A 12548-nucleotide genomic window follows, 5' to 3' on the forward strand; every position below is an offset into this window, starting at 1 on the left:
ATTACGTCACTGCGGTCTATGCGGACGTTCATAGGTGACATAAAGTAGACTTTTTTTTATTTACAACCATCAGGGACATCCCTCGTAGTAGAGAGAAGAGTTAGGTATACTTCTGTGCCGGCCAGTCCAGTCAGACTCACCTGCCAAGTGTCCCGATATAAGGTCTCTGTGGCACCGGCCCTCCCATGCTGAGAAAGTAGGGAGGTAGCAGACTATTTATGAAAATGCAAAATAAAAGCCCAAAACGGTTACAAAAAGGAAACGCCCAAATAATTCTTTATTACTAGATTTGCTTTCTCCAAAGTTGCTGAGGTATAAAACTAGTTTAGGGCTGGTTGGGGCTCCGAGCGGTGCGCTGCGTGACACGGTCTCGGTAAATAAATATCACGGCAAGGTTCAGCTATTTGATTATAACATGTGGTTGACATTTCAATAACCTGTGGCAATAGCTATCAACTTGCACAGCTGAGAAAGTAGGGACAGATGGTTGGAACTGCACCCAAGAGGCAGAAAACGTTTCGTCAATACTGAAAAATATGGACATTTTTACAGACAGGGCCTAATGTATAAAGCCTCAGCCTGTAGCACAGTAAGCGCCAGCTATTATAAAGTTTAACACTTATTGGTAGTAGATCCCTCTCCTACACATAGCGAAGGAGATGGTCAGCATGTCGGTTTCTGGAAACTGGTGCACAGGAAAAATGTTACTGTAACCCACGACAACCCATCTACTTCTACTATATATCTAGTGCAGGGAAGTCAAATAAAAGCCAACACTTGTTTCCTGTGCACAAGTATCTGCACCAGAACACTGGAGCCAGCCCCGTTACTTTGTGACTTGCCCTAGTTTGCGGCTTATGACCAGGCCTTGTTAGTTACACGCAGCGGGCATTGCATTCAGCGGTTAGGAACACTGGTCTGGAAGTAACACTGAGTTATCCCCTGCGTCATTGACCATCTCATTCCTGTGCGGATTTAAGTCACTGCTGCGCGATGTGTCCTTACTCACTGCTTGCATGTTACTACAACTTGTGTATAAATCAATATAAGAATGACAAATGTCCTGGCTTGCTGCTTGCACACCTGTGCAACTAGTGTACATATCACTCCAGTGTGCATGGTGGTCCCTGGTCACTGACATCATCCTACTGCAACTGGTGTCTCTACCACTCCCGATGCTACAAGAGTCCTTGCTCTCTCCTTGCACCCCACTGCAGCCTGGACATAATTCTTTATTACTCCCGGAGGTCAGTGATGGTGGAAAGTCAGTGTTTCTGTCCTGCAGTGAAGCAGTGGACACCTCTGTGTTGCAGGGTCTCTCTTGTACATTAGCTGTAACCTTGGAATCTCGTTTTTCACATATTTTTGTATTTTTCATGCAGTTCATGTTAGTGCTGAACTCACGTGTCCCATAGTCACTCAGTGACTGGTTGATGATGGAGCTGTGTGTTACAGAGTTCAAGGACACCTTTTTGGAGAAGCTGGTGAGGAACTCTGCACCATGCGAGATATCACTCATGGACTCCGGTGTTGTAGAGATCCTCACAGACATGTTACTGATGGACTCTTGTGTCCCACAGCTAACCACGGACAAGTCACTGGTGGACTGCTGTGATTCAGAGGTTCTCCTGGTCAGGTCAACGGTGGACTCCTGTTCCCCAGAATTTCTCTGGGCCAGGTCAGTGGTGGATTCCTGTGTTGTAGAGCCCCTCATAGCCACGTCACCGGTGGACTCCTGTGCCCCAGAGGTTCTCATGGCCAGGTCAGTGGTGGAGTCTTGTGTTGTAGAGCTCCTCATAGATATGTCACTGGTGGACTCCTGTGTCCCAGAGGTTCTCGTGGCCAGGTCAGTGGTGGATTCCTGTGTTGTAGAGCTCCTCATAGATATGTCACTGGTGGACTCCTGTGTCCCAGAGGTTCTCATGGCCAGGTCAACGGTGGACTCCTGTGCCCCAGAAATTCTCTGGGCCAGGTCAGTGGTGGACTCCTGTGCCCCAGAGGTTCTCATGGCCAGGTCACTGGTAGACTCTTGTGTTGAAGAGCTCCTCATCGATATGTCACTGGTAGACTCTTGTGTCCCAGAGCTCCTCATTGGGCTGCTTCCTTCGCTTCTTTCTGAGTTGTTGCTACTAGCTGTCACTGAAGGAACTTGGTCAGCTGTAACAGTCAGTAGCTTCTTCAGATCTATAAAATAAAAAAGTAGGTAGGTTACAAACCTGATTGTTCTTAGTAACATATAGGGAGTCAGAACTAACTTCTGTCACTTCCTGAGGTTGGAGTAAAATTGCCTGCCACTCGCAGTCACCCTACACTCTCACCACGTCCACTCCCATCCCTTCATTGTGTTCACTTATTCCACTCACTCTCATCTTGCTCATTCTCATGTCATCCGTCCACTCTCACCCCACCCACTTACATCCCACTCACTCTCATCTTGCTCATTCTCACCCTACCCACTTACATCCCACTCATTCTCACCCCACCCACTTATATCCCACTCAGTCTCACCCTACCCACTTACATACCACTCATTCTCACCCCACCCACTTACATCCCACTCATTCTCACCTACCCACTTACATACCACTTAATCTTACCCCACCCACTTACATCCCACTCATTCTCACCCCACCCACTTACATCCCACTCATTCTCACCCCACCCACTTACATCCCACTCATTCTCACCCCACCCACTTACATCCCACTCATTCTCACCCCACCCACTTACATCCCACTCATTCTCACCCCACCCACTTACAACCCACTCATTCTCACCCCACCAACTTACATCCCACTCATTCTCACCCCACCAACTTACATCCCACTCATTCTCACCCCACCCACTTACATCCCACTCATTCTCACCCCACCCACTTACATCCCACTCATTCTCACCCCACCCACTTACATCCCACTCATTCTCACCCCACCCACTTACATCCCACTCATTCTCACCGCACCCACTTACATCCCACTCATCTTCTCACTGAGATCCTAAGCACAGGAACCAATCTGATCCTAGGGGGGTTTATTTACTAAGCATCGTGTTTGACCCCCAGAATGTACACTGTCAGTAATATTACCTGCGGGACAGGTGTGTCTGGCACCTAATGGTATTGTGCTGTTTTACATACTGAAGGGTAAAAAAATGCAGATAATTAGCAGCTGAGAAAATAAACCCCAGCCACCATTTATCTTATACAGTCTATAAAATGCTAGCTGCATCCAGGGTAGATTTACTAATGCTTCTAAAACAATGGTGTTGCCGCCGGTAACAACCAATTAGATTCTTTGTATCATTTTGTAGAATGCAACGAAGAAATTATAGCTATAAACTGATTGGCTGATATGGGCAACACCCCCCCCCCCCCCCACTTTCCTGTTTTAGATGCAATAGTAAATCTACCCCGTAGAATCTCATTGGCTGATATGGCAACACCTCTACTTCTCCTCTTTAGGAGTTTGATAAATCTCCCCCTTTCTCTGAATATGAATCTATGGACCTGCTTCTGAGTCGTACGGAAGTCACTTGTGCATGGTCTGCGGCGATTCTCCGTATGTGCGCAAGTGCCAAACGAAGGATCTATGCCAACGGAACAGACTGCCTGTCTTCTGTGAGCGTACACACGGTGTAGGCGAGTTCTGCAGAGTGGGCATGGCAGAGTGGGGGCACCATGAACCTCATTATCATGGAACCTCCCGGGCGTGTCATGGCCGTTCTGTGGGCATATACGAAGCATCCTATTTGGATTACTGATGTCAGCAGAGCATTGCACCCAGCTAGGAATTGTGTAATTTCAGATAACAATGACGTCGATGAGTGCGTTAGTGGACAGAAAGTGGAAGGCCTAGCGCATGCAGGCCAACAGGCGGCGGGCACACGGCCCATCTCAATAATACACACGGCACATAGCCGAAGTTCAGTGCACGCCCTGTGCATCAGGCCCAAAGCGTGAGAAGGTGAGCAACACTCGAGATATATGAGAAATCACTGTTCTCCACAATACTTACTGACTGTAGTCATGTGCAAACAATCCCAGGCTGCGCCTTTTAATCCAATCTAGACGCAATCTCCTATTTACTTACATGTCAGTATGGCTCTCTTAATTTGACCGAACACACTCTGGTCACTGAGCGTGCCTTTAAAGGCGTACATGTGTCTCATCTCCGACGGGTACTGTGAAAACGGCAAGCCCATGACGACTGGGATGAGGCGCCCGTCTGCGCACGGATCCTGCGTCAGGAACTGGTGCATCTGGTATTTACACCAGCTGTCCGTGAGGAAGTGCGGTGTCAGCAGCATCACCCAGCAGTGGCTGCTCTCTGCCCCCCGGCACATCTCCGTCGACACGGGGCTGCCGACTTCCATGTCCCGCAGAGGCAGGAAGCATCGCAGCTTCTCTGGTTGCTTCTCCAGGTACGAAAGCATCTCTATAGCATAGGCGGTATCTGCTTCTTCCTTGCTGTGGCAGATGTACACGTCGTACGGCCTCTGCCAGCGGGCGCTGTTCTCCGGCCACACGGGGATGGGCTCAGCGGGTCTTGCGCTGGCCGACTGCAGCGGGATTGGGTGGGTGCGGCTTCCAGGGGTGGAGACGTTGATTTGGGACCCTGATCTTATAGTGTCTCTGGCGGGGGAGAGATGTTTGCTCTCCTTAGGGCCCATTCCCAAGAACCTACAACAAAAGAACAATCATTTTTATTAGTCCGTCCCTACAATGGAAGGGGTTTTGTGGGTACTGGTAACTTTCTACTTTGTTGAAACAGTCTTGCTGCTGTGGTAAAGTGTGCAGCGACTTTTTTGCAGCAAAATCCCCCACATTTTTGGATATACAAAAATGATTCTTTTCTCAATGGCTACCTGGCTCTTACACTGAGTTCCTAATGCAAAACTAATGTATAATAAGTAACAACTCACCCCTTATGACGGGCATTAGAAATCTGCTTATGTGATCTCTATAAAGCACCTGGCGTAGTCGTGTGTTATGGCCGCAGCAGCTCTTGGGAGAGTCGGGTGTGGTTTGCCTGGTGTAGTGTATATAGTTACCGCTGTCGCCGGGGAAGGCAGTTGCTAGGCGTCCTGTGTGGACCGTGGCCGGAGGGGGTTTTGGCCTTGTTTTTGTAAAAAGTAATAACACTTGCAAGTTGGAACAGGGAACTCCAGGGGGTCTCCATCATGTCCAAGCTGATACATATATATGTTAAATGATTTTTTGGGACTATTTTATCATGTATAGAGTATGAATTTAAACATTTTAATGCACCAATGTGACCAGCCCCCCCCCCCGCCAGATAAGATCATACAGACGATAAAATGACTGCCCTCATCTTTTATGCAATATGTATTCCTGTACTATAAGTGCAGTTTCGTTGACCGCAATTATTACACTACGAAGGATCTGGATCGCCAGCAGCCAAAGCACTTATGGTGGAGGATGCAATCACCCAGATACAGTCAGATTATGGTGACCCAGCACAACGGGGGCCGTCTGTACGAAGCTGGTGCCCGCAGCCTGATAACAAATCTGCAGCCCTGACACACAGCCTCAATCTCCAGGTCTGGTCACACAGGCCTGTGCCACACTGGACAGATCACGCAGTGAGACTGGACGATGAGTGACACAGCCATAATTCCGCCAACACAACCTCTCAGGTCACTGTGCTGGCTTTGGAGCATTGCATGTGGTGAAATCGCCGGTGATACTGAGCGCCCTAATTCACCAAATATATTATAAGGCTTCAGTGATCAGCTTTATGTTTGATGAATTTTTGTTATGTTCTAAGTTTGACAATACAGCTGGACACATATGAAATGCAAATCCTGCATCCATCTCACTGGAGACACAAGAAGCAGTTGTTAACAATGCAGCCATGAGTGATATAATATAATATATAATAACTATAATTGACAATGCAGAATGTGCATTCATGTCTCTTTGAATAAATTGAGGACACCTAATATCTCACTTTCTATTCAACGTAATTATGCAACTTATATGTGAGAGCTTCCTGCTGACTTCTGGCACCCTCCACCGAACCAGACACAATAAGCCTCATTCTGATTTGGAAGTAAGGCAAAAAAAAAAAAAAAGAGAGTCAGTAACTGTGCCCCTGGGCAAAACCATGTGCACTGCAGGTGGGGCAGATGTAACGTGTGCAGAGAGAGTTAGATTTGGGTGGGGTGTGTTTAAACTGAAATCTAAATTGCAGTGTAAAAATAAAGCTAACATTTGTGGGCTACATGCAGAAGCAGCCAGTATTTACCCTGCACAGAAAACATAATTGTTTTTGTTCCCCTTGCATGGCAACATGGGGGGTAATTCAGACCTCAGCGGGCGATCAGACACAAACTGCGCATACATGTGCAGCGCAATGCGCAGGCGTGTCGCAGGGCTACAAAGCGGATCGCCACTCAGCGATGGGTTTGTGCGAAGGATCCATTCGCACTGGGCGATCGCAAGGAGACTGACAGGAAGAGGGCGTTTGTGGGTGGCAACTGACCGTTTTCAGGGAATGTTTAGAAAAACGCAGGCGTGTCCATGCGTTTGCAGGGAAGGAGTCTGATGTCAAATCCGGTCCTGAACAGCCTGATGTGATCGCAGCGGCTGAGTATGTCCTGGGCTGCGCAGAGACTGCACAATATCAGCGATCGCACATTTGCGCGGCTAAAATACGCTCCCCCCCGTAGGCGGCGACTATCCGATCGCAGGGCTGCAAAAATGGCTGCCCAGCGATCAGATCTGAATTACCCCCATGGTTTGTTTCAGACACAAAGTCTCTGCGGGCGGACCGCCCCTAATCCACGTGGCTGGACGCATTTACACCAGAACACAACATAGCCCCATAATTCCGCCAACACACCCTCTGAAAACGCTGCCCTTTCATGCGCAAGCGGAGGTGCGATTAAATCATCGCACACTGTACCGCTACGTCTATATGTCGCAAATAATTAGTATTTTATTTACACATTTCTGCGTTTTATCGCTGTGAACTCTTTGTCTATAATAATATTACATCGTGTATATGATCGTATCCGTTAGGACCACACGAATCCTGCTAATTCATCAATACATTTAAATGGTGGATAATAAGATTTTACTTACCGGTAAATCTATTTCTCGTAGTCCGTAGTGGATGCTGGGGACTCCGTAAGGACCATGGGGAATAGACGGGCTCCGCAGGAGACAGGGCACTTTAAGAAAGAATTAAGATTCTGGTGTGCTCTGGCTCCTCCCTCTATGTCACTCCTCCAGACCTCAGTTAGAGAAACTGTGTCCGGAAGAGCTGACAGTACAAGGAAAGGATTTTGGAATCCAGGGCAAGACTCAAACCAGCCACACCGTATAACTTGTGATAAACTTACCCAGTTAACAGTATGAACAACAACAGAGCATCAGATCAACCCTGATGCAACTATAACATAACCCTTATTTAAGCAATAACTATATACAAGCATTGCAGAAGAAGTCCGCACTTGGGACGGGCGCCCAGCATCCACTACGGACTACGAGAAATAGATTTACCGGTAAGTAAAATCTTATTTTCTCTAACGTCCTAGTGGATGCTGGGGACTCCGTAAGGACCATGGGGATTATACCAAAGCTCCCAAACGGGCGGGAGAGCGCGGATGACTCTGCAGCACCGATTGAGCAAACACAAGGTCCTCCTCAGCCAGGGTATCAAACTTGTAGAACTTTGCAAAAGTGTTTGAACCTGACCAAGTAGCCGCTCGGCACAGCTGTAATGCCGAGACCCCTCGGGCAGCCGCCCAAGAAGAGCCCACCTTCCTAGTGGAATGGGCCTTAACTGATTTTGGCAGCGGCAATCCAGCCGCAGACTGAGCCTGCTGAATCGTATTACAGATCCAGCGAGCAATAGTTTGCTTTGAAGCAGGAACACCAAGCTTGTTGGAAGCATACAGGATAAACAAAGATTCTGTTTTCCTGACCCTAGCCGTTCTGGCTACATAAACCTTCAAAGCCCTGACTACATCTAGTAACTCGGAATCCTCCAAGTCAGTAGTAGCCACAGGCACCACAATAGGTTGATTCATATGAAATGATGAAACCACTTTTGGCAGAAATTGTGGGCGGGTCCGCAATTCTAATCTATCCGCATAGAAAACCAGATAAGGGCTTTTATGTGACAAAGCTGCCAATTCTGACACCTGCCTAGCCGAAGCCAAGGCTAGTAGCATGACCCCCTTCCACGTGAGATATTTTACTTCCACCGACTTCAGTGGTTCAAACCAGTGTGATTTCAGGAAACTCAACACCACGTTAAGATCCCAAGGTGCCACTGGAGGCACAAAAGGGGGTTGAATATGCAGCACTCCCTTTACAAACGTCTGAACTTCAGGCAGTGAAGCCAGTTCTTTTTGAAAGAAAATGGATAGGGCCGAAATCTGGACCTTAATGGAACCCAATTTTAGGCCCAAAGTCACTCCCGACTGTAGGAAGTGAAGGAAACGGCCCAGCTGGAATTCCTCCGTAGGGGCATTCCTGGCCTCACACCAAGCAACATATTTTCGCCATATACGGTGATAATGTTGAGCCGTCACGTCCTCCTAGCCTTTATCAGCGTAGGAATGACCTCATCCGGAATGCCCTTTTCTGCTAGGATCCGGCGTTCAACCGCCATGCAGTCAAACGCAGCCGCGGTAAGTCTTGGAACAGACAGGGCCCCTGTTGCAACAAGTCCTGTCTTAGAGGCAGAGGCCACGGGTCCTCTGTGAGCATTTCTTGCAGATCTGGATACCAAGTCCTTCTTGGCCAATCCGGAACAATGAGTATTGTTCTCACTCCTCTTTTTCTTATGATTCTCAGCACCTTGTGTATGAGAGGAAGAGGAGGAAATACATAGACCGACTGGAACACCCACGGCGTCACCAGTGCGTCCACAGCTATCGCCTGAGGGTCTCTTGACCTGGCGCAATACTTCTGTAGCTTTTTGTTGAGGCGGGGTGCCATCATGTCCACCTGTGGCAGTTCCCACCGACTTGCAACCTGCGTGAAGACTTCTTGATGAAGTCCCCATTCTCCCGGGTGGAAGTCGTGCCTGCTGAGGAAGTCTGCTTCCCAGTTGTCCACTCCCGGAATGAACACTGCTGACAGTGCGCTTACGTGATTCTCCGCCCAGCGAAGAATTCTGGTGGCTTCTACCATCGCCACCCTGCTCCTTGTACCGCCTTGGCGGTTTACATGAGCCACTGCGGTGATGTTGTCTGACTGAATCAGAACCGGTTGGTCGCGAAGTAGGGACTCCGCTTGGCGTAGGGCGTTGTATATGGCCCTTAGTTTCAGGATGTTGATGTGGAGGCAAGTCTCCTGACTTGACCACAGACCTTGGAAATTTCTTCCCTGTGTGACTGCCCCCCACCCTCGGAGGCTTGCATCCGTGGTAACCAGGACCCAGTCCTGAATGCCGAATCTGCGGCCCTCGAGGAGGTGAGCACTCTGCAGCCACCACAGGAGAGACACCCTGGCCCTGGGGGATAGGGTGATTAACCGATGCATCTGAAGATGTGATCCGGACCATTTGTCCAGTAGATCCCATTGAAAGGTCCTTGCATGGAACCTTCCGAAGGGAATGGCCTCGTATGATGCCACCATCTTTCCCAGGACTCGCGTGCAGTGATGCACCGACACCTGTTTTGGTTTCAATAGGTCTCTGACCAGTGTCATGAGTTCCTGAGCCTTCTCCTTCGTGAGATAAACCCTCTTCTGGTCTGTGTCCAGAATCATGCCCAGGAAAGGCAGACGAGTCGTAGGAATCAACTGCGACTTTGGAATATTTAGAATCCAGCCGTGTTGTCGTAACACTTCCAGAGATAATGCTACGCTGATCAGCAACTGCTCTCTTGACCTCGCCTTTATGAGGAGATCGTCCAAGTATGGGATAATTGTGACCCCTTGCTTCCGCAGGAGTACCATCATCTCCGCCATTACCTTGGTAAATATTCTCGGTGCTGTGGAGAGACCAAACGGCAACGTCTGAAATTGGTAATGACAATCCTGTACCACAAATCTGAGGTACGCCTGATGAGGTGGATAAATGGGGACATGAAGGTATGCATCCTTTATGTCCAGAGACACCATAAAATCCCCCCCCCCCTTCCAGGCTTGCGATGACCGCTCTGAGCGACTCCATCTTGAACTTGAACCTTTTCAGGTATATGTTCAGGGATTTTAAATTCAATATGGATCTGACTGAACCGTCCGGTTACGGTACCACAAACATGGTCGAATAATAACCCTTTCCTTGTTGAAGAAGGGGAACCTTGACCACCACCTGTTGAAGATACAATTTGTGAATTGCAGTTAACACTATTTCCCTCTCTAAGGGGGAAGCTGGCAGGTCCGATTTGAGGTATCGGTGAGGGGGCATCTCTTCGAATTCCAGCTTGTATCCCTGAGACACAATCTCTATTGCCCAGGGAACCAACTGGGAGTGAACCCACTTGTGGCTGAAATTTCGGAGACGCGCCCCCACCGGGCCTGGCTCCGCCTGTGGAGCCGCAGCGTCATGCGGTGGATTTAGTGGAAGCCGGGGAGGACTTCTGTTCCTGGGAACTAGCTGCGTTGTGCAGCTTCCTTCCTCTGCCCCTGCCTCTGGCAAGAAAGGACGCACCTCGGACTTTCTTGCCTTTTTGTGATCAAAAGGACTGCATTTGGTAATACGGTGCTTTCTTAGGTTGTGAGGAAACATATGGCAAAAAATTTGACTTTCCAGCAGTAGCTGTGGAGACCAGGTCCGAGAGACCCTCCCCAAACAATTCCTCACCCTTGTAAGGTAAAACCTCCATGTGCCTTTTTGAGTCAGCATCACCTGTCCATTGCCGAGTCCACAGGACCCTTCTGGCAGAAATCGACATAGTATTTATTCTAGAGCCCAGTAGGCTAATGTCTCTTTGAGCATCTCTCATATATAGGACAGCGTCTTTTATATGCCCCAGGGTCATTAATATAGTATCCTTGTCTAAGGTATCCAGTTCCTCAGATAAGGTATCCGTCCATGCTGCTACAGCACTACACACCCAGGCCGACGCAATTGCCGGCCTTAGTAAGGTACCTGAATGTGTATAAATGGACTTCAGGGTACCCTCTTGCTTTCTATCCGCAGCATCTTTTAGGGTGGCCGTATCCTGTGACGGCAGGGCTACCCTCTTGGATAAGTGTGTTAAAGCTTTGTCCACCCTAGGGGAGGATTCCCAGCGTAACCGGTCCGTTGGCGGGAAAGGATACGCCATAAGCATCCGTTTGGAAATCTGCAGTTTTTTTATCTGGAGATTCCCAAGCCTTTTCACATAACTCATTTAGCTCGTGTGAAGGGGGGAAGGTCACCACCTGCCTTTTTTCCCCATACATATGAACCCTCTTGTCTGGGACTGGGGTTTCCTCTGTGATGTGCAACACATCCTTAATTGCTATAATCATATAACGGATGGATTTAGCCAATTTAGGCTGTAACTTTGCATCATCGTAATCGACACTGGAGTCAGAATCCATGTCGGTATCTGTGTCAACAATTTGGGATAGTGGGCGCTTCTGAGACTCTGACGGCCTCTGCGACATAGGATCAGGCACGGGCTGAGACCCTGACTGTCCTAAGGTTTCAGCTTTATCCAACCTTTTATGCAAGGAATTAACATTATCATTTAAAACCTTCCACATATCCATCCAATTAGGTGTCGGCGCCGTCGGCGGAGACACCACATTAATTTGCTCCCGCTCTGTTTCCACATAGCCTTCCTCGTCAAACATGTCGACACAAGCGTACCGACACACCACACACACAGGGAATGCTCTATTTGAAGACAGTTCCCCCACAAGGCCCTTTGGAGAGACAGAGAGAGAGTATGCCAGCACACACCCCTGATAAAGTCAGTTATTACCTATAAACATTAAGCTATATTCTATTACGGACTAAGTACGCTATTGGCGCACTGAGTACCGTAAGGGTACGCACCTAGCGTAGCAGACGCTAGGCCGTGGGCTCGAGACACGAGCGGCACATACGCTCACAGAATGATATACAGTAAACCTTAAGTAATGAAACAGTGTAAGGATATGCTTATACTTTAAACCTTAGCAGCAAAGCACTATACCTTTAAAACTTTAAGTAGCGCTGGTGATACAAAGTATCAGCAGTGCATACACCTTAACAATGCTTATACACCTTAACAATGCTTAAACAGGTTAAACCACTTTGAAAGCCCTGGCAGGAAAGTGACAACACAGCACTGATTTGTATTTGAAAAACCACATGGTTCTAAGGCCACTGTGGATAGATTCTAATAAAAGGTTAAAAACAATACATATCATACACTACAAACTAACATCAAAATCTAAACAGAATAACAAGGAATAATATGAACAATAGCGAACGATCGCAAACACAAGCAAACAGAATGAGTACACAATGAGAACAAATGGCAAACACAGAGGATAACAAAATGGCTACAGAGAACTTACACACGTGGGGATGATTCGCAAGCGCGTCCTGGATTCCAGCCCTCAGCCTTCAATGTGAAAACCTTGCAGAGAG

The 12548-nt window shown here is 48.2% G+C and overlaps 1 protein-coding gene across 3 annotated transcripts in view; it reads right to left on the bottom strand.

Annotated features, from left to right (window-relative positions):
* Positions 1–248: 248 nt before the first annotated feature.
* The window catches only part of TIRAP (TIR domain containing adaptor protein), a 34814-nt gene continuing 22514 nt past the window's right edge, over positions 249–12548 (bottom strand). For all 3 annotated transcript variants that reach the window (XM_063943685.1, XM_063943684.1, XM_063943683.1), the window contains 2 exons: positions 4089–4678; positions 249–2184 (listed from right to left, as the gene is read on the bottom strand). In XM_063943685.1, coding sequence (XP_063799755.1) covers positions 905–2184; positions 4089–4668 — 1860 coding nt within the window. In that variant the 5' untranslated portion in view covers positions 4669–4678 and the 3' untranslated portion in view covers positions 249–904. The remainder of the gene's footprint in view (positions 2185–4088; positions 4679–12548) is intronic.

This window comes from Pseudophryne corroboree, chromosome 10 (genome assembly GCF_028390025.1).
Source record: "Pseudophryne corroboree isolate aPseCor3 chromosome 10, aPseCor3.hap2, whole genome shotgun sequence".
Classification (NCBI taxonomy): domain Eukaryota; kingdom Metazoa; phylum Chordata; class Amphibia; order Anura; family Myobatrachidae; genus Pseudophryne; species Pseudophryne corroboree.